Source organism: Coregonus lavaretus (assembly GCF_964263955.1).
Source record: "Coregonus lavaretus genome assembly, chromosome: 28".
Lineage (NCBI taxonomy): Eukaryota > Metazoa > Chordata > Actinopteri > Salmoniformes > Salmonidae > Coregonus > Coregonus lavaretus.
In genome coordinates this window covers 13,474,737-13,495,002 of record NC_140015.1, presented here as the reverse complement: position 1 = coordinate 13,495,002, position 20,266 = coordinate 13,474,737, and the positions used below count along the sequence as shown (strand labels likewise).

Below are 20,266 nucleotides of genomic sequence, written 5' to 3'. Positions count from 1 at the left end.
AGCCACAGCTGACACTCGTTGCCTCTGATTGGGAACCACTCTGGCCAACACAGAAATACCATACCTAGACTCCCGACATAGAAAAACAACACATAGATCTACACACCCTGGCTCAACATAACAGTGTCCCCAGAGCCAGGGCGTGACAGTCCCATTAGTTTGTAGCCCAAACGGTTCGGATGCTACCAAACAGAAGTTGGCACATCGACGGTACCGACTTCAGACGAGTCTCCTGAAACGGAGAACACCATCGTGTTCGCGAGAGTCTCCCCTTTCCACAGATTGGTCACAATAGTTTTGTAGGTCAAACCGTTCGGACGCTACAGACGTTTTCGTGAGAAGACCGATTTTCGGGTTGTCTCATTGTCTGACAAACACCACTCTAGCTCTGTCACCTTTCACAGCAGATGCGGAAGTGCAACACTGGTGGATGTGGTGGATTGAGACGCATCTAATGCAAAAAAACATGTCTCTAGCTTAAGCTGACGGATTCTGATTATTTTCTTTGCGTCAATCTACTCTAGGGGGTTAAAAGCTGTCAGTGTATCTAAGCATATGTGTAAAAAACGGGGTAATTATTATGTTTTGTTTCAGTGTGTGTGTGTGGATACACCAGATAGAAAATGTAGAAAGAATATACATTTCTGGCACCCACCTCCAGGAAAATGCAGCTCCCTTTCCCTGCGCTCCATCTTTATTTTTAGAGGCTGGAGGCTGATGAGAGAGAGAATGAGAGAGAAACAGGATCGAAAGTGGAAGGAAGAAGTGAGGAGTGAGAGAGAGAGGAAAGAGAGAGGGAGAGGAAAGCAAGGAGAGAGAGAGAGAGAGAGAGAGAGAGAGAGAGAGAGAGAGAGAGAGAGAGAGAGAGAGAGAGAGAGAGAGAGAGAGAGAGAGAGAGAGAGAGAGAGAGAGAGAGAGAGAGAGGGTGAGAGAGAGAGAGGGTGAGAGAGAGAGAGGGTGAGAGAGGGTGAGAGAGAGATGGTGAGAGAGAGAGAGAGAGAGAGAGAGAGAGAGAGAGAGGAGAGAGATGAGAGAGGAGAGAGAGAGAGAGAGAGAAACAGCATCAAAAGTGGAAGGAAGGAGTGAGGAGTCAGTATAAAAAAGAGGAAAGAGAGAGGGAGATGGAGAGAGTTTGTTGACTCCTCACTGGCTCAGAGGGAGTGTAGTGTGGTATAAAGTAATGTGATGTGATGAGAGCCCTTCTGAATGAGACAGAGAGGGAATGGGACGGTGTGGGGCTCCCTCCTTCCCCCACTCATAACCACGCCAACCAGAGGAGGGGAGGAGGAGAGGGGAGGGGAGGAGGAGGAGGAGAGGGGAGGAGGAGTGGAGGGGGGAGGGGGGGGGGGGGCTGCTACTGCCGTATAAAAAGCCTGAGAATCCGTCACCACAAACACACCACACACATACGCGGACTCTATGACTGCTCTCTCTGTCTCTCTTTCTCACACTCACTCTCCCTGTTCATCCTCTTGCCATTCCTCTCTTTTCTCTCTCACACTCCTCCTCCTGAGCGTTCCTTCCTTTGTATCCACTTTCTTTCTCCTTTCTTATTCATGCAAAGAGTTTGGGACTAAATTCTATATGTCGGCTCGTATATGTGTGTGCTCCCTATGTGCGTTCTTGTGCACGCTGGTGAGAGAGAGTGTGCGGGAACTACCTCCGTGTGTGTGAGTGAAAGCAGCGAGGCGTATCAGTGAGTGTATGTGGGTCTCTCTCTTACCCTCACACACTAGCCGCTCCTCCTCCTACTCTTCTTGGGATCCCCGTGTCCCTTTCCTCGGTGGCAGGCTCCCCACACCCAGCAGTCACCATTTCCGCTCCCGGGAGAGCCACGCTGGCAACACAGCCCCTTCCCCGACTCAGCATCGGGAGGAAGACCCTGGTGGCGGCTGCCGTCGGGGTCATGCTGGTCCTGGTGCTGGTGGTCCTCATCCCCGTGCTGGTCAGCTCCGTGGGCACCGACACCAGCCACTTTGAGATGCTGGGTACTTGCCGCATGGTGTGTGACCCCTACCTGAACAAGGGCACCACGGCCAGCAGCACCAGCTCCAGTGGCATCCAGGCGGAGGCGGAGGCCCTCAGCGACAACAGCAACATGCCCTCCACGCTGTTGCAGGGCCCCCAGGGCAAGCAAGGTAGGCCAGGTAAACCTGGACCCCCGGGACCACCAGGAGAGCCAGGGCCACCGGGGCCAGTGGGACCCCCTGGAGACAGAGGGTCTGGAGGGAGGACTGGGATTTTGGGGTTGGGGGGGAACGGAGCTATCAGCACGGCCACCTACAGCACAGTGCCCCGGGTGGCCTTTTACGCAGGGCTTAAGAACCCCCATGAAGGCTATGAGATCCTCAAGTTTGATGACGTGGTCACCAACCTGGGAAACAACTACGACGGCATCTCGGGCAAGTTCATCTGCAGCATCCCTGGCACCTACTTCTTCATCTACCATGTGCTGATGAGAGGAGGGGATGGGACCAGTATGTGGGCAGACCTCTGCAAAAACGAACAGGTGAGTCAATTCACTTCTCCAAGTTTCTGTCTGTCATGTACTGCTCAGTCACTCAGCATAGAGGGATCTTATACATTCTACCACTCACTGCTTACTCCTCTTTTTAATTAGCACTCCAATGGTTTCTCTGCTACAGCCTCAGGTCCCTTCTAAATTACAGATATCTCACCTTATCCCTTGATACTCTGTTGTGCTCTCTCTCCCTCCCCCTCTCCTTTCTATCGCTGAGTGTCACCTGTTGTCACTGTGGTAACTTTGTTGGTGGAAATGTAATCGGAGCTTCACAATCAAATTGCCCTGAAACGGCGTTATTACAGAGGCTCTATTTCCGAGGAAACGGAAGGCTGGTGGGTAGCAGAAGCATCTGCCGTGCGCTCCCAAAACCCCCCAGAGCGAGCAAATGACGGTCACACAGCTGTGGCACCAAACGCGCCCAGAGAGGATGATGTGTAATCTGGCGCGCGTCCCGTCATTGCATAAATACGCACTGACATTGCCCGCATCCCTCAAATCAATGGACAGAAAGTTAACCCCGAGTTCAGGGAAGTCCATGTCACTGTTCTTTCCTACTTGTTACAAAATTGAGAAGTTTGCCATATAATACTGGTATAATTGTTTCTTTCACTTGGAATGTAAAAGAAGGTGAGACAAGCGTATGTGCCTGACTTACAGAAGCTTATATTTGTCAGTTAAGACTAGCCCTATTCCATAATTGATTCAGAGCTTTACGCATTTGGAACAAATAATTTATATTTTCAGAAATAAGATATTAACCAGTGATTTCGGATTTTGCATTTCTGTTTGTGTAGACTACATTTATTAGACAGGGAAAATGCATGAAATAGAAGGAATCACAGGAGTGGCGTGAAAGCGCACTATAGCAGATGCAGCTTTTAGTCAGCCGACAGATAATTTAAGAATTTAAAAAATGTAAGCTAATTCCCAGACAGTGGCTATCATTATTATTATTATTATTGCGAAAAGTTTCATTGTGAACCAAGGACGGTCTGCTTCTCTGTGCACGATACATCTGTGAACTGCAGCAAGTCAGCAAGTAATGCGTTCAGACACAAATTACATTGTGCTACATTTAACTTTCGGGTTCACTTATTTAATGACATGTAATCTAAGGTTGTACTCCCGGAGAGACTCAACAAGACGGTAATTATCCAAACGTCTCGTGCGTAAAACAAGAGGATGACAATTAGCCTACTTATCCGTCACAGTGTCGACAGACTGGAAAATGTAAGTGTTGCTTATCATGTCGGGTGTATATTTGCGTGTCATTGGCTTCAAATAAATATAATTTGCATGATGTATTCTCTGCTTTTTTTTACGCATCACTTGAAGGGTCTTGAAATTGATTTATTGCGCCCTAGGGGTGCTCTCAGGTACCTCGAGTGTATGCTACTCGAGAAGTTTATCGTCCAGCAAGGCGGCAACATCTAAAGCTCAGGAGAGTGTAAGATAAACATATTTTTTATTTTCAAGTAATTTGCAATATGCATCGAGTCAACGATAAATTATACAACAGCTTTAGCGGGCATCAAATATTTTGTGATTGAATATCCTCTTATTATCTGTTCATGACCACTTGCGTATAGGGTAAACGTCGCATCACCTTTTTACATTACATTTTACAGCTCATTAGCCTATAGTGTATCATTCAAATCCTCACAATTATCTTTCATTAAGCCCCATGCAATGTTTTTCAATACCCTAACAGCATGGTCTCCAACATATTGCTTTGTCAATTAGACTTTTGAGTTACTTTGTTTAATGTTAATTAGCTACGTTTATGTATTTGTGTAGGAGATCTAAACATTTTGCTCCCAGTGTTTCTGCAGAACATTTAATTATAAATGCAAAGTAGATGTGTTTGACTCATTACCCTAATATTATATTAATACCCTAAATGATATGTTATAATGGAATAAAACATTAATATGTAGTTCACATAGAGTACTGTAAATATATTTGTCATAATGACTGTATCTAACTTGTCCAGGCAGGCCAGTTTAAAAATGTTTACGGTGGACTTAATCTGTAAGGTTACCTTGTAGGCCTATTGCTAAGGCAGAGGTTTGGGGTTGAGCGCAAAACAACATCATGCCATTTCTGTTGAGCACATACTTCCCTGCTATGTTTTATGCTTTAATGGATGTTTTGCCTAACACTATTACACATAATGTACTCGATCATTTGACCATTTACAGTCAATTGCATTCTGATTCATGGGCTGGCAACTCCTGCCTCCGGCTCAGACTTCTGTGCATTTGATTGGAGCTATATTTTAAATTTAGATGGGGATCTCCATAGAGTCAACTGTTGTCAGTATAGGTCAGAGAGAGAACGCAATCATTCTTTAAAAAAACAGCTAGGGAACACTTCTTTTCATAAAGGCATATAGATTTCTAGCAACTATAAGAAACTAATCTGAATTTAAATCTATGTAGGCCTAAGGGTAATTCTGGCAGCATATTTTATAGCCTCCAGGTTATTAATCTAATGTAAAGCTTGTTGTTGTCAAATATAGGATAGGAAAGAAGACATGTTTATCCAGCCTTCTTTAATTTATGTTGCCATGGTCACAGAGGGGTTGTTTTAATTGGTATATTCTATTGTCAAACCACTTGAATGGGCCATTGTCCCTCCTGCTTACTTTTACAATTACAGAGAAAATATGACTGAAATGGAAAGAAAGCATACAGGTACAGGTACACTGAGTGCACAAAACATTAAGGACACTTGCTTTTTCCACAACATAGACTGACCAGGTGAATCCAGGTGAAAGCTAAGATCCCTTATTGATGTCACTTGTTAAATCCACTTCAATCAGTGTAGATGAAGGGGAGGAGACAGGTTAAAGAAGGCTTTTTAAGCCTTAAGACAATTGAGACAGATTGTGTATGTGTGCCATTCAGAGGGTGAATGGTCAAGTCAAAATATATAAGTGCCTTAGAACGGGGTATGGTAGGTGCCAGGTGTACCAGTTTGTGTCAAGAACTGCAACGCTGCTGTGTTCAACAGTTTCCCATGTGTGTCACAAATGGTCTACCACCCAAATTACATCCAGCCAACTTTTTTATTTTTGTATTATATATATTTTTTTCCTTTTTTTTTTAGTCATTTAGCAGACGCTCTTATCCAGAGCGACTTACATTATTTTTTTATTTTTCATTCCCGTGGGAATCGAACCCACAATGAGCTACATCCCTGCCGGCCATTCCCTCCCCTACCATGGACGACGCTGGGCCAATTGTGCGCTGCCCCATGGGTCTCCCGGTCGTGGCCGGCTACGACAGAGCCTGGATTCAAACCAGGATCTCTAGTGGCACAGCTAGCACTGCGATGCAGTGCCTTAGACCACTGCGCCACTCGGGAGTACCAACTTGACACAACTGTGGGAAGCATTGGAGACAACGCTTTCGACACCTTGTAGAGTCTATGCCCTGACATGAGGATGTTCTGAGGACAAATTATTCTACATTAGGAAGGTGTCCTTAATGGTTTTTTTTAATTGTAAAGAGTGCTGGGTCTGGTCTCTGTGACCAGTGAGGTCAGAGCTCTCCATCATCCACTAACACTGTGGCATGAAGGCACTGTTACCAGAGCAACAGGCCCTTCTGGAGATGGGCAATATTTCAGAAAAATAAATACCATTTCAGAGGCATATCTGTTGGCCGGCTCAGTGTGGTGTTTTTGATCTTATGTCTGTTGGACACTGAGAGTGTGTCCTCGAGGGGAAGGCCTATTGTCCACGGCTGCTTTTGACATATCCCCCCTGAGGCACCTGGAGGCTTCAGCCATGCCATGGAATACTAATGTAACATTGTAGGAAGATAATGCATGTGAGGGGTTCAACATAAAGGTTGAGGTAAATGTCAGTAACAATCTATCTGATGTACTGTACATTTTGTGCAACAGCTTTTATAGACTAGGCTACTTTCTATTTTCATCCAAAATGTTGTTTTGGTGTGCTGGTGATATATTCATTTTAATGAAAATGTGATAAGATCACTGGACGGGACTGGAATCAAAAGTGATTCATTAAGTAAAATCCATTTCAGCCGTGTTAAAGAGTGTCGACATCATAAGCATGGAGGGCAGGAAATCAAAGAGACCAGAAAAGTGTCTGTTTGCTTGCTACTGCCACAGTTCTTTGCAGTCATTTTGCAAGTCTCACTATTGTTCCCTGAGTTCAACTCCTTTGACCTATCCAAGCTGCCAAACTTCTCACCCAGCAAACCCAAGGAGAGGGGAGGTGGCGGCTACATGAAGGGCCTCTCTTCTATATATAATGTCTCACTCCACCATAATGTTTATGGGGGATGTAAAAGCGTTGATACATAATAGACGAAGGCGAACATATGTTCCTATAAAGCACCTTCTGTTCCCGCTTCATTGTGTTCCCAAGAGGAGGGAGTGGAAGCACTTAAGTTAGACACAGGCAACGCACATCTCCAGAGACTTGGGTAATGTTTATAAAGTGGTAACTGTCTGGCTAATGAAACATGCCTCTACTCTCACCCTCTCTCTTTCACCCTCTCACCCTTTCTCTCTCTCTCTCTCTCTCTCTCTCCCCTCTCTCTCTCTCTCTCTCTCTCTCTCTCTCTCTCTCTCTCTCTCTCTCTCTCTCTCTCTCTCTCTCTCTCTCTCTCTCTCTGAGCATAGCTTAGAGGGGGGTGTAGCTGACACGCACTATAGCCAGAGAATCTTGCTAGAAAGGTTTTTCTGTGTGAGTCTCTGGGTCTGTCTGTGGGTTTGTCTGTGGGTCTGGTGTTAGTCTGTCTGTGGGTCTGTCTGAGGGTTTGTCTGTGGGTCTGGTGTGGAGGTGAGACCCCAGTGTGTCTGCCTGTGTAAATGACTGTGAATGGTTATAAATGTGGGGAAACTTGTGCTGTGTCATTGATGAAGTGGCCACAGGAAGGCTGATGGTCCTAGAGCAGGGCAATCTGGGCCGGAGCATTCCTCTGCTCATTTAAGGCCGGGAGAAGCTGTGTAGGGACTAGGAGGCTGAGGAGGACTGGGAATAGCAGACAATGCCAGTATTTTATCATCCTTTGGCCTTGGTGCATCATGAAACTGCAGGTTCTCAGGCCCTAGCACTGCAGTTTTTCTGCCCCCTGTATCCTCTCTTTACAAGTTCTGTCTAGCATCAACAGCCATGCTGTTTTTATCTCCCTCTCCTTCTTTCCTCTCCCTCTTTTGGTTCAGTGGGTTGCTTTAGAAGAGTGTCAACATTGTCCCCAGCACCTTGACACATTTCAAGCTACACCAAAGAGTTAGCTCCTCTTGGTAAGCAGGCAAATAGGAGTCTATTTTCAGCCCGTTGCACTTCATCTGCTCTCCAAGTTCCCTCTCCACTCCTCTCCTCTCTCCTTGGCTTCTTTTTCCTGTGTCAGAGTCTTGATTCCCTGAGTTGGAGACACCCTGAGTTGGAGACACCCTGGGAGACGAGTCAATGACAATAGAGACAAATCCATTGCCTTACTACTACAAATGGAGAGGGAAAAATACAAAATAGGGAGGCGGGGCAAAGAGAGTTCTGTCATGCCAAAGAGGCTTTTGAATCGTAATTAAAAACCTTGAACCAGATCCAGGATGTGTTTGTGCTCCTCCTCTGTTCCCTTCTTGATATTGTTATTAATCCGCAGAACTGTTTCAGAGTTAATTAAAAGCAATGACGTGAGCGTCACTCTCTCAGGAGGGCCCTGGGTGAATAATCACTCTGTCTCCTTCTTTAATAAGCTCCAGCGTCCTCCGAGCAGCGCATATGGCTCTTCCCCAACAATTACTGCTCCCTGCCTCCCACCACGCACGCGCACACCCCCTGTGTACTGTGTACTGCCCTCTACATCTCCTCTGCTCTGTTCTATCCATTCAAGGTGATCTTCAGCAGTACACAGTTGATGTCCATACCTTTATTGACAATTTAATATCAATATGTGTCTTGTAACTACAGCCCCAGAATATTATTATTGGAGATACAAAGTTTTGCTCTTGGAGGTTATCTTCAGGAATACTGTTTTGCTTAGAAAGCAAAAACAGTCTCGAAAGATTCTGGCCTGTAGTATAGAAACTAGGGGAAAATCTTGGCACAGTCCATCACTGGCTCCTTTGAATTGATTTATCCAAGTAGACGCACAGTGCTGTGAAGTGAAGTCCAGCAATCATCTTCACAGATTGGTTTATTTGTTTATTTATTTGTTTATTTGGATCCCCATTAGCTTTTGCAGAGGCAGCTACTATTCTTCTGGGGTCCACAAAAAACACAAAACATCACAAGTAACAAAACACTGATACACTGATAGACTAGGACAGTCACACACATTTTTAATACAAAGATATACAAACAATGCAACAACAAAATAATTTGTGTGTCAGAGTGTGTTTGTATGTGCATGTTTGTTTTCATTTGTGTGTGCATTTTTTTTAAAGGTAATTTTGTTGTTTGCTTGAGTAACTGGAAATGGAAGGGCGTTCATGGCTCTGTTCATGGCTCTGTATAATACTGTGCTTTGCCGTGAATTCATTTTGGACTTGGGGACTGTGAAGAGACCCCTGGTGGCATGTCTTGTGGGGTATGAATGTTATTTGATTATGCAGACAATCAGGCATTTTCATCACAGTAATATTTCTCATAAAACTAGAAGAGAATCAGTTAATCTCTCATCAACCCTCAACCAGGAAAGACTGGAATGCATGTTGTTCATGTTAGTTCTGTATGTGCAGTTAATTGAGAAGTTTTCTTTTTTTACAACCACATCTCTATTTTTGATATAAATGGCATGTTATAGAAGGGTCCATGATTTCACATGTTTTTGAGTATAATGTTGTGGATAAAGTATGGAATGACGCAATGTCATGTGTACCACATCCAATGACCTGTATCACTATACTGAGAGTGTTGCTGTTTGTAAAAGGACGTATTTGGGTGTTTTTGAACTTTTGTTCATGTTTTTCCGGTGCCCCCATACTACACAACAAGGACGAGGAAGTGATTTGGTGTTTGGGCTAAGTTTCTCAATCACACAAAAGGTGTCTGGACCCTTATATAATATGCAATTTACATAAACATTTTTGATTTGGTTGTAAAAATAATAATCCTTTAAGGGAAAGGCGTGCTGATCTGTTTTGAGCCAGCTGCAGCTTTGCTAGGTCTTTCTTTGCTGTATTTGACCATATTACCGGACAGTAATCAAGATAAGACAAGACCAGAGCCTGAACAACTAGTACAGTTGATTTTTGTTTCAAAAACGTAGAGCATCTGTTAATAACAGATATACCCCTCCCCATGATAATTGACCATCTAACGTTATATCTAGGAGTTTAGCTTCCTCAACTTGCTCAATGGTCACTACCTTTATACACAACTCCAGTTGAGGTTTAGGTCTTAGAGAATGTTTAGAACCAAATCCAATACTTTTAGTTTTAGATGTATTTAAGACCAGTTTATTACTAATCACCCATTCTGATACTGTTACTCCTTATTTAGAATTTCAGTGAGCTCACTGGCTTTGGGTGCTGAAATGTGGAATCATCCGCATACATAGTTATTCTAGGTTTGTGTAAGACCAGTGGCAAATCATTTGTAAAAAATAGAGAAGAGTAACGGCCCAAGGCAACTGCCCTGAGGGACACCACACTGTATATATCTGATGTTAGAGAAGCTTCCATTGAAGAACACTCTCTGGGTTCAATTGGATAAATAACTCTCCAACCATGTGATGGCAAGAGATGTAAAGCCATAGCAAGTGAATTTCTTCAATAACAATTTATGATCAATAACATCAAAGACTGCACTGAAATCTAACAATAAAGCTCCAACTATAATCTTATTATCCATTTATTTTAACCAATCATCTGTCATCTGAGTCAGTGCATTACAATTTGAGTGCCTTTCTCTATGAATGCTGAAGTCAGTAGTTAACTTGTTCTCTGAAAAATTGCATTGTATTTGGTCAAACACAATATTCTCCATCAGTTTACTAAGAACAGGAGCAAACTGATTGGGTGGCTGTTAGAGCCAGCTGTCACACCCTGGCTCTGGGACTCTATATGTTGAGCCAGGGTGTGTTCATTCTATGTGTTTATTTCTATGTTGGTAATTCTGTTGTGTTTATTTCTATGTTGGCTAGAGTGACTCCCAATCAGAGGCAACGAGTGTCAGCGGTCGATGGTTGTCTCTGATTGGGAGCCATATTTATACTGTCTATTTTCCCTTTGTGTTTGTGGGTTCTTGTTCCGTGTTCGGTCATTGTTACCGTGGACTTCACGAGTCATTTCTTGTTTTGTTGATTGTGTTCTATTATCACTAAAGATAATAAAGTTAAACATGTTCGTTCATCACGCTGCGCCTTGGTCTGTTCATTACGACGATCGTGACAGAAGAACCCACCATGCAACGACCAAGCAGCGTGTCCAGGGGCAGCTCTTGGGCTGGAAATGGGAGGAAGCGCCGGGAGAAGAGACGGTGGAGGCGCGCCGTAGAGAGGAGCAGCGGCGCCAAACGGGTCAACGTCGGACAGGCGAGAGGCAACCCCAGAATTTTTTTTTTAGGGGGGGGCACACGGCATGGACGACGGGGCTGACGGAGGCAGAAAAGGGGCGGATTCAGAAGGCCACCAGGTTACGGATACACCGCCCTGTACGTCCTGTGCGGATGCCTCACACAGAGTGTGTGAGGGTAGGCATTCAGCCAGGACGGGTTGTGGCCGCTCTTCACTCCAGGTCTCCTATCCGTCTCCACAGCCCGGTTCGGCCTGTCCCTGCTCCACGCACCAAGCCTATGGTGTGCGTCGCCAGCCCGGTCCGGCCTGTCCCTGCTCCACGCACCAAGTCTACGGTGTGCGTCGCCAGCCCAGCCCGGCCTGTCCCTGCTCTACGCACCAAGCCTACGGTGTGTGTCTCCAGCCCAGTCCGGCCTGTCCCTGCTCTACGCACCAAGCCTACGGTGTGCGTCGCCAGCCCAGTCCGGCCTGTCCCTGCTCCACGCACCAAGTCTACGGTGTGCGTCGCCAGCCCAGCCCGGCCTGTCCCTGCTCTACGCACCAAGCCTACGGTGTGCGTCGCCAGCCCAGTCCGGCCTGTCCCTGCTCCACGCACCAAGCCTACGGTGTGCGTCACCAGCCCGGCCCGGCCTGTTCCTGCCACTCGCACCAAGTCTACGGTGCGCGTCGCCAGCCCGGCCCGGCCTGTTCCTGCCACTCGCACCAAGTCTACGGTGCGCGTCGCCAGCCCGGCCCGGCCTGTTCCTGCCACTCGCACCAAGTCTACGGTGCGCGTCGCCAGCCCGGCCCGGCCTGTTCCTGCCACTCGCACCAAGTCTACGGTGCGCGTCGCCAGCCCGGCCCGGCCTGTTCCTGCCACTCGCACCAAGTCTACGGTGCGCGTCGCCAGCCCGGCCCGGCCTGTTCCTGCCACTCGCACCAAGTCTACGGTGCGTGTCGCCAGCCCGGCCCGGCCTGTTCCTGCTACTCGCACTAAGCCAGGGGTGCGAGACGTCAGCCTGGTAAGGCCTGTTCCTGCTACTCGCACTAAGCCAGGGGTGCGAGACGTCAGCCTGGTAAGGCCCGTCCCTCCTCCACGCACCAAGCCAGGGGTGCGAGTCGTCAGCCTGGTAAGGCCCGTTCCTCCTCCACGCACTAAGCCAGGGGTGCGAGTCGTCAGCCTGGTAAGGCCCGTTCCTCCTCCACGCACTAAGCCAGGGGTGCGAGTCGTCAGCCTGGTAAGGCCCGTTCCTCCTCCACGCACCAAGCCAGGGGTGCGCGTCGTCAGCCTGGTAAGGCCCGTTCCTCCTCCACGCACCAAGCCAGGGGTGCGCGTCGTCAGTCCAGCACAACCCGTGCCTGGGTCACCGGTGCCTGGTAAGGTACCGGTCAACTGCTCCACTATGGAGCTGAAGCTAACCGCTCCTGCTAAGTCCAGTTCAGCTCCAGCCGGCGGGGCCAGACTGGACCAGGGGCGCTATGGGGGGTTTATTGGAGGGTGGTGGTCAAGGCCGGAGCCAGAACCGCCGCCGAGGAGGTATGCCCGCCCAGCCCTCCCCTGTTTTGTTCAGGTTGAGGCGCGGTCGCAGTCCGCGCCTTTAGGGGGGGGTACTGTCACACCCTGGCTCTGGGACTCTATATGTTGAGCCAGGGTGTGTTCATTCTATGTGTTTATTTCTATGTTGGTAATTCTGTTGTGTTTATTTCTATGTTGGCTAGAGTGACTCCCAATCAGAGGCAACGAGTGTCAGCGGTCGTTGGTTGTCTCTGATTGGGAGCCATATTTATACTGTCTATTTTCCCTTTGTGTTTGTGGGTTCTTGTTCCGTGTTCGGTCATTGTTACCGTGGACTTCACGAGTCGTTTCTTGTTTTGTTGATTGTGTTCTATTATCACTAAAGATAATAAAGTTAAACATGTTCGTTCATCACGCTGCGCCTTGGTCTGTTCATTACGACGATCGTGACACCAGCAAAGGGTGCTTTATTGTTTTTAGGCAGTGGAATTACTTTAGCTTCCTTCCACGCCTGTGGAGACACTCCTTTAGGCTTTGGTTTAAGATAAAGCAAATAGGGGTGGCAATACAGTCTGCTACCATTCTCAATAGTTTCCCATCAAGGTTGTGTATACCTGGTTGTTATTGATGGACAACAATAGTTTTTCCACCTCTCCCACACTAACTTGACAAAATTCAAAACAGCAATCCTTCTCTTTTATTATTAGATATTTTATACAAAATTATAATGGTTCACTGTTCAGTGTTGTCATTTCACTTCTGAGTTTTTCCACTTTACTATTGAAATAGTCATTGAAATGATTGGCAATATTGAAAGGTTTTGTTATAAATGTGCCATCAATTTCAATTAAACAATGGAGATTAATTGTTGTTCTTGCCCATGATATCATTTAAGGTACTCCAAAGTCTTTTTCCATAGTGTTATATGTCATTTATCTTGGTTTGGTAATATAATTTATTCTTATTAAGTTTAGTCGACAATTTCTCAATTTACAGTATGTCAACCAATCAGCTGAGCAGCCTGACTTGTTTGCCATTGCTTTTGCATAATTTATTTGAACCATACAATTTTTTAATTCCTCATTTAGCCAGAAGGCTCTAACAGTTTTCACAGTTTTATTTCTTTTTTTATTTATTCTCTTTATTAATTTTGTTTTTTAATTTGTTTTTAAAAATATATATTTTTTGGGGGGGGGGGAATGGATCAGCTTAATATTGCAGATAGATTGTATCTTCTATCAATGTAATTGTCTGCATCACTTCCAATCCCCCATGTTTTTTATATATATATATACTCCCCTTTATTACTTTTCAACCCCACCATCCTTTCCCTACTTGGAGTAAATTAGTGAACAACAATGCCCAGGCCTCTACTTCCGTTCTATACTTACTATCTACACCTTATGGACAGAGTTAATTTTACAATAATTATATTATATATATATTAGGGCTGTCAAAAATAGCGCGTTAACGACGTTAATTAGTTGTTTGCTGTTAATTACGTCAATTTTTTTAACGCATTTCACGCATGCGCAGTGTGACAAATTATTCAGGTCAGGAAAGTGGTTGGGAGCTAGAGGCGAGATGGAGCAAGGTGAGCAAAGTGGGCCTATTGACGGATTCAAATATAAAAAGAATGATGATGGTACAGTTAACAAGCACAAGGTTATTTGCAAGATTTGTAAGAAGGAGTTTCAATTTCACCGGAGCTGTTCAAGCTTGAAGTACCATGTCAACGCCAAACATGCGTTTGCTGGGCCGTCAGATTCAGCAAGTGGTTTGCGCCAGACCACGCTGAATGTTTGCAGGCAATTAACAAAATCAACCTCAGATAATTTGACCAACACAATAGCAAAATGGATTGCAAAGGATTTCTAGACCCATTAGCATTGTAGAAGACTCAGGTTTCCTTGATGTTTTGCAAGTGGCGTCTCAAGACTCATTCTATAAGCCACCGTCAAGAGCCACAGCCAAAGACAAATATTATGGTGTGTAGTATGTTTCAGCTTGATTTAAAACACCATTATTTGGCTGTGTTAATAAACAGACATAATATGAAAATTATGTATCTGTGTCCTGTTATTTATCTTTTGGTATGCATTTCAGAAAAAAAATGGTTAGGATTCAGGTGTAATTGCAAATAGTGATTAATCATGATTAATCCACTGAAAATTCTGATTAATTTGATAAAAAATTTTAATCATTTGACAGCCCTAATATATATATATATATATATATATATATATATATATATATATATATATATATATATATTTATTTATTTTTGCTCCTGAACTTCTTCTACTCTCAACCTCTCCGATCATTTTCATAATGTCCATCCGGTTTGCTTCTATATGCCATATCTTTCTAACTGTGCTCTTTCCCAAAAGCTCCCAACATACAACCTATATACTTATTATGGACACAGTATGCTTACATTATTAGCTATCTTTGTTATTATTTGTTGTTATTTGTTATTAGTCCCATCCTTCAACTCTATTCAATACCTCCCATCTATCTCTTAACACCATCCATATAGGATTTCTATTTGCCATATATATTTCAACCGTACTGTGATGTTTTACAAAAGTTCTGAACCTTTCTATTCTCATTGCTTCTACAGATTTTGAATTAAAAATAAACATTTTTGCTAAAAGTATTATTATATTATTGATTGATTGGCTGTGACTTTTCAGATCACCCAGTAATGCTATCTGCAAGGTTAGCTCCAGGTAAATATTGCAATCCTTTAGCCATTCCTGGACCTGTGTCCAAAAACAAGCTACAAATGGACAGAACCAAAACAAATGATCTAATGATTCTGTCTCTTCACAGCAAAATCTGCAGAGCTGGGAAGATTGTATCCCCCATATAAATAACATTCTATTGGTAGCAAGAATTTTATATAATAATTTAAATTGAAAGATTCTAATTTTTGAATCCGGTGTCGTTTTGCGTGTCAGTTCATAAACACTATGCCATGGGATTGGTACGTCAAAGATCTCTTCCCAAGTATTTTGCAATCTATATGGGACGGCTGTCAATCCTTTGGTCCTTAAGTGAAACTGATATACTTTTTTATTTATCACAGTTTTCCTTAACCAATTATGTTCTTTAATGCAAGGCCGACAGACAAGTTCCTTACTTTCTCCCCCTTCCACTTTCCTCTTCCACTTTTGCGGTAAGGCTGCAATTATTTGGTTGTAATTTTGGGTAGAGCAGACATTTCCATATGTTTTTGTTAGCTGCATGTGCGACATAACTCCACCAGTCCTACCGATTATATCATTTACGAAGATTATACCTTTTTTAAACATTCTGTCAAAAAATAAAGGTTTTTTGTCAATTAGTATATTTGAATTTAACCACAATATTTGTTGCATTATTTGTTCTGTTGTTTCTGGAGGATTAAATTGAAATTGCAACCAACTTTCTATGGCTTGTTTTAGAAATAGTGATATTTGGGAGATTATTTCCTTTTCAAATAACTGAAAGTGAGAGGTTGTAATCTGAATAAAGGGAAAAAGGCCTTTCTTGAACATTGGGTGAGACAATGTTACTAATTTGCTTGAGAACCAGTTCGGGTTTAAGTATAACTTTTGTATGACTGAAGCTTTTAGTGATAGGTCTAATGCTTTAATATTTAATAATTTCTGTCCTCCGAATTCATATTCATTACATAAATATGCCCTTTTAATTTTGTCTGGCTTGCCGTTCCAAATAAAATTGAATAATTTTTTCTCATATAATTTAAAACACTGTTCGCTAGGCGTAGGCAAGACCATAAGCAAATAGGTAAACTGGGATACTACTAAAGAGTTAATCAGGGTGATTTTTTCACAAATTGACAGGTATTTTCCTTTCCATGGTAGTAAGATCTTATCTATTTTTGCTAACTTTCTATTAAAATGTATTGAAGTGAGATCATTTATTTCCTTTGGGATATGTATTCCGAGTATATCCACATCACCATCAGACCATTTTATTGGTAAACTACATGGTAATGTAAAAATTGTATTTTTTAGTGATCCAATACGTAATATAGTTCATTTGTCATAATTTGGTTGTAATCCAGAGAGGTTAGAGAATGTATCTAGATCCTCTATGAGGCTGTGGAGGGATTCTAGTTGTGGATTTAAAAGAAAACATGAATCATCAGCGTACAATGACACCTTTGTTTTTAAGCCCTGTATTTCTAATCCTCTGATATTATTATTGGATCTGATTTTAATAGCTAACATCTCGATGGCCACAATAAATATCTATGCCGATAGTGGACAACCTTGTTTCACTTCTCTTGACAGTTTAAAACTTTCTGAGAAATAGCCATTATTTACTAATTTACACCTAGGGTTACTATACATGATTTTGACCCATTTTATAAGAGATTCTCCAAAATTGAAATGCTCCAGGCATTTATATATAAACCCCAGTCGAACTTTATCAAATGCCTTTTCGAAGTCTGCTATGAATAGCAGGCCTGGTTTCCCATATTTTCCATAGTGTTCTATTGTTTCCAATACTTGCCTTATATTATCTCCAATTTATCTTCCATGTAAAAAACCTGTCTGATTAGAATGAATAATATCCGACAATACCTTTTTAATTCTATACGCTATACATTTTACTAGGATTTTTGCATCACAACACAGAAGTGTGAGGGGCCTCCAATTTTGTAAATGGACTGGATCTTTATATTTTTCACTTGTATCCTGTTTCAGTAATAATGAGATCTTCTTCTTGAGTGTCAGATAATCTACCATTTACATAGGAGTGGTTAAAACATGCTAATAACGGTCCTCTTAGTATATCAAAAAAGGTTTGGTATACCTCGACTGGTATGCCATCCAACCCTGAAGTTTTCCCGGACTTAAAGTCTTTAATTGCATCCAGAAGTTCCTCCTCTGTAATTTCACCTTCACATGAGTGTTTCTGTGTGGCTGTTAATTTGACATTATCAATAGAAAAAAAATCTCTACAATTAGCTTCAGTTAGAGGAGATGGAGGCGACTGAAAAGAAAACATATGCTTAAAGTACTTTGTTTCTTCCTTCAAACTATAATTTGGTGAATTATGGGTGACTCCTTCAATTGTAACCAGTTTCATGAAGTTATTTTTGGTAGCATTCCTATGTTGAAGATTTAAAAAGAATTTTGTGCATTTTTCCCCATATTCCATCCAGTTTGCTTTATTTTTACAATATATTACACTTGATCTTTCTTGAATAAGTTTCTCCATTTATTTTTGTTTTTCCTCTGCCTCTATGTTACAGTTTTTATTGCCATCTATCTGTTCTGTTAGACTTTCTATTTCCTTTCTTAGTATAAACTCTTTTGACCTAAATTGCTTTTGTTTTCGAGATGAGTACTGAAGTGCATGGCCTCTAAAGGCACATTTAAAGGTGTCCCATACAATAAGGGGATTCGCTGTACCTATGTTATGTTGGAAAAAGTCAGTTATAAATTCCTTTGTTCTAATTATAAATAAATTATCATCCAATAGGCTTTGATTAAATCTCCAATATCCTCGCCCACGTGGAAATTCAGTAAGAGTAATGTATATGCCTATTATATGATGGTCCGACCACATTCTGTCCCCTATCAACACTTTTTTTTACTTTTGGTGCCAACGAGAATGAGATAAGAAAGAAGTCAAGACGACTAGCTTGATTCAGTCTCCGCCATGTATATCTCACTAGATCAGTATATTTAAGCCTCCATATATCTACTAGTTCTAATGTATCCATGACATTCACAATTTCCTTAAGAGCATGTGGTTGATTGTTTGTGGTGTGATTTCCTTTACGGTCCATTGAGCTATTTAAAACAGTATTATAATCCCCCACCATAATAATATTGTCTTGAGTTGCTTGCCGGCTTGATAATGTATTATAAATATTGTCAAAGAATTGTGGATCATCATTATTTGGTCCGTAAAGGTTAATGAGCCATATATGTTTATGGTCCAATAACATATTTAAAATAATCCATCTACCTTGCGTATCTATTTGGATAATTTGCACATTCGGATCGAAATTACTATTAATTAATATCATCAATCAATTTTCAATCAATTTTATTTTATATAGCCCTTCTTACATCAGCTAATATCTCGAAGTGCTGTACAGAAACCCAGCCTAAAACCCCAAACAGCTAGTAATGCAGGTGTAGAAGCACGGTGGCTAGGAAAAACTCCCTAGAAAGGCGAAAACCTAGGAAGAAACCTAGAGAGGAACCAGGCTATGAGGGGTGGCCAGTCCTCTTCTGGCTGTGCCGGGTGGAGATTATAACAGAACCATGCCAAGATGTTCAAAAATGTTCATAAGTGACAAGCATGGTCAAATAATAATCAGGAATAAATCTCAGTTGGCTTTTCATAGCCGATCATTAAGAGTTGAAAACAGCAGGTCTGGGACAGGTAGGGGTTTCATAACCGCAGGCAGAACAGTTGAAACTGGAATAGCAGCAAGGCCAGGCGGACTGGGGACAGCAAGGAGTCACCACGGCCGGTAGTCCCGACGTATGGTCCTAGGGCTCAGGTCTCTCAGTTGGCTTTTCATAGCCGATCATTAAGAGTTGAAAACAGCAGGTCTGGGACAGGTAGGGGTTTCGTAGCCGCAGGCAGAACAGTTGAAACTGGAATAGCAGCAAGGCCAGGCGGACTGGGGACAGCAAGGTGTCATCATGCCCGGTAGTCCTGACGTATGGTCCTAGGGCTCAGGTTCTCAGAGAGAAAGAGAGAACGAGAGAATTAGAGAGAGCATACTTAAATTCACACAGGACACTGGATAAGACAGGAGAAGTACTCCAGGTATAACCAACTAACCCCAGCCCCCCGACACATAAACTACTGCAGCATAAATACTGGAGGCTGAGACAGGAGCGGTCCGGAGACACTGTGGCCCCATCCGAAGAAACCCCCGGACAGGGCCAAACAGGAAGGATATAACCCCACCCACTCCGCCAAAGCACAGCCCCCGCACCACTAGAGGGATATACCCCCAACCACCAACTTACAATCCTGAGACAAGGCCGAGTATAGCCCACAGAGGTCTCCACCACAGCACAAACCAAGGGGGGGGCGCCAACCCAGACAGGAAGATCACGTCAGTAACTCAACCCACTCAAGTGACGCACCCCTCCCAGGGACGGCATGAAAGAGCACCAGCAAGCCAGTGACTCAGCCCCTGCAACAGGGTTAGAGGCAGAGAACCCCAGTGGAGAGGGGAACCGGCCTGGCAGAGACAGCAAGGGCTGTTCGTTGCTCCAGCCTTTCCGTTCACCTTCACACTCCTGGGCCAGACTACACTCAATCATATGACCTACTGAAGAGATAAGTCTTCAGTAAAGACTTAAAGGTTGAGACCGAGTCTGCGTCTCTCACATGGGTAGGCAGATTGTTCCATAAAAATGGAGATCTATAGGAGAAAGCCCTGCCTCCCGCTGTTTGCTTAGAAATTCTAGGGACAATTAGGAGGCCTGCGTCTTGTGACCGTAGCGTACGTATTGGTATGTACGGCAGGACCAACTCGGAAAGATAGGTAGGAGCAAGCCCATGTAACGCTTTATAGGTTAACAGTAAAACCTTGAAATCAGCCCTTGCCTTAACAGGAAGCCAGTGTAGGGAAGCTAGCACTGGAGTAATATGATCAAATTTCTTGGTTCTAGTCAGGATTCTAGCAGCCGTATTTAGCACTAACTGAAGTTTATTTAGTGCTTTATCCGGGTAGCCGGAAAATAGAGCATTGCA

General features: G+C 43.4%; 1 protein-coding gene across 1 annotated transcript in view; it reads left to right on the top strand.

The window, feature by feature from the left end:
- Nucleotides 1-1,801: 1,801 nt before the first annotated feature.
- LOC311103313 (C1q-related factor-like) overlaps nucleotides 1,802-20,266 on the top strand; it is a gene marked incomplete at its 3' end in the record, with an annotated part of 34,708 nt that continues 16,243 nt past the window's right edge. The window contains exon 1 of the mRNA XM_084144859.1: nucleotides 1,802-2,509. Within this exon, the coding sequence (XP_084000985.1) occupies nucleotides 1,907-2,509 (603 nt within the window). The 5' untranslated portion in view covers nucleotides 1,802-1,906. The remainder of the gene's footprint in view (nucleotides 2,510-20,266) is intronic.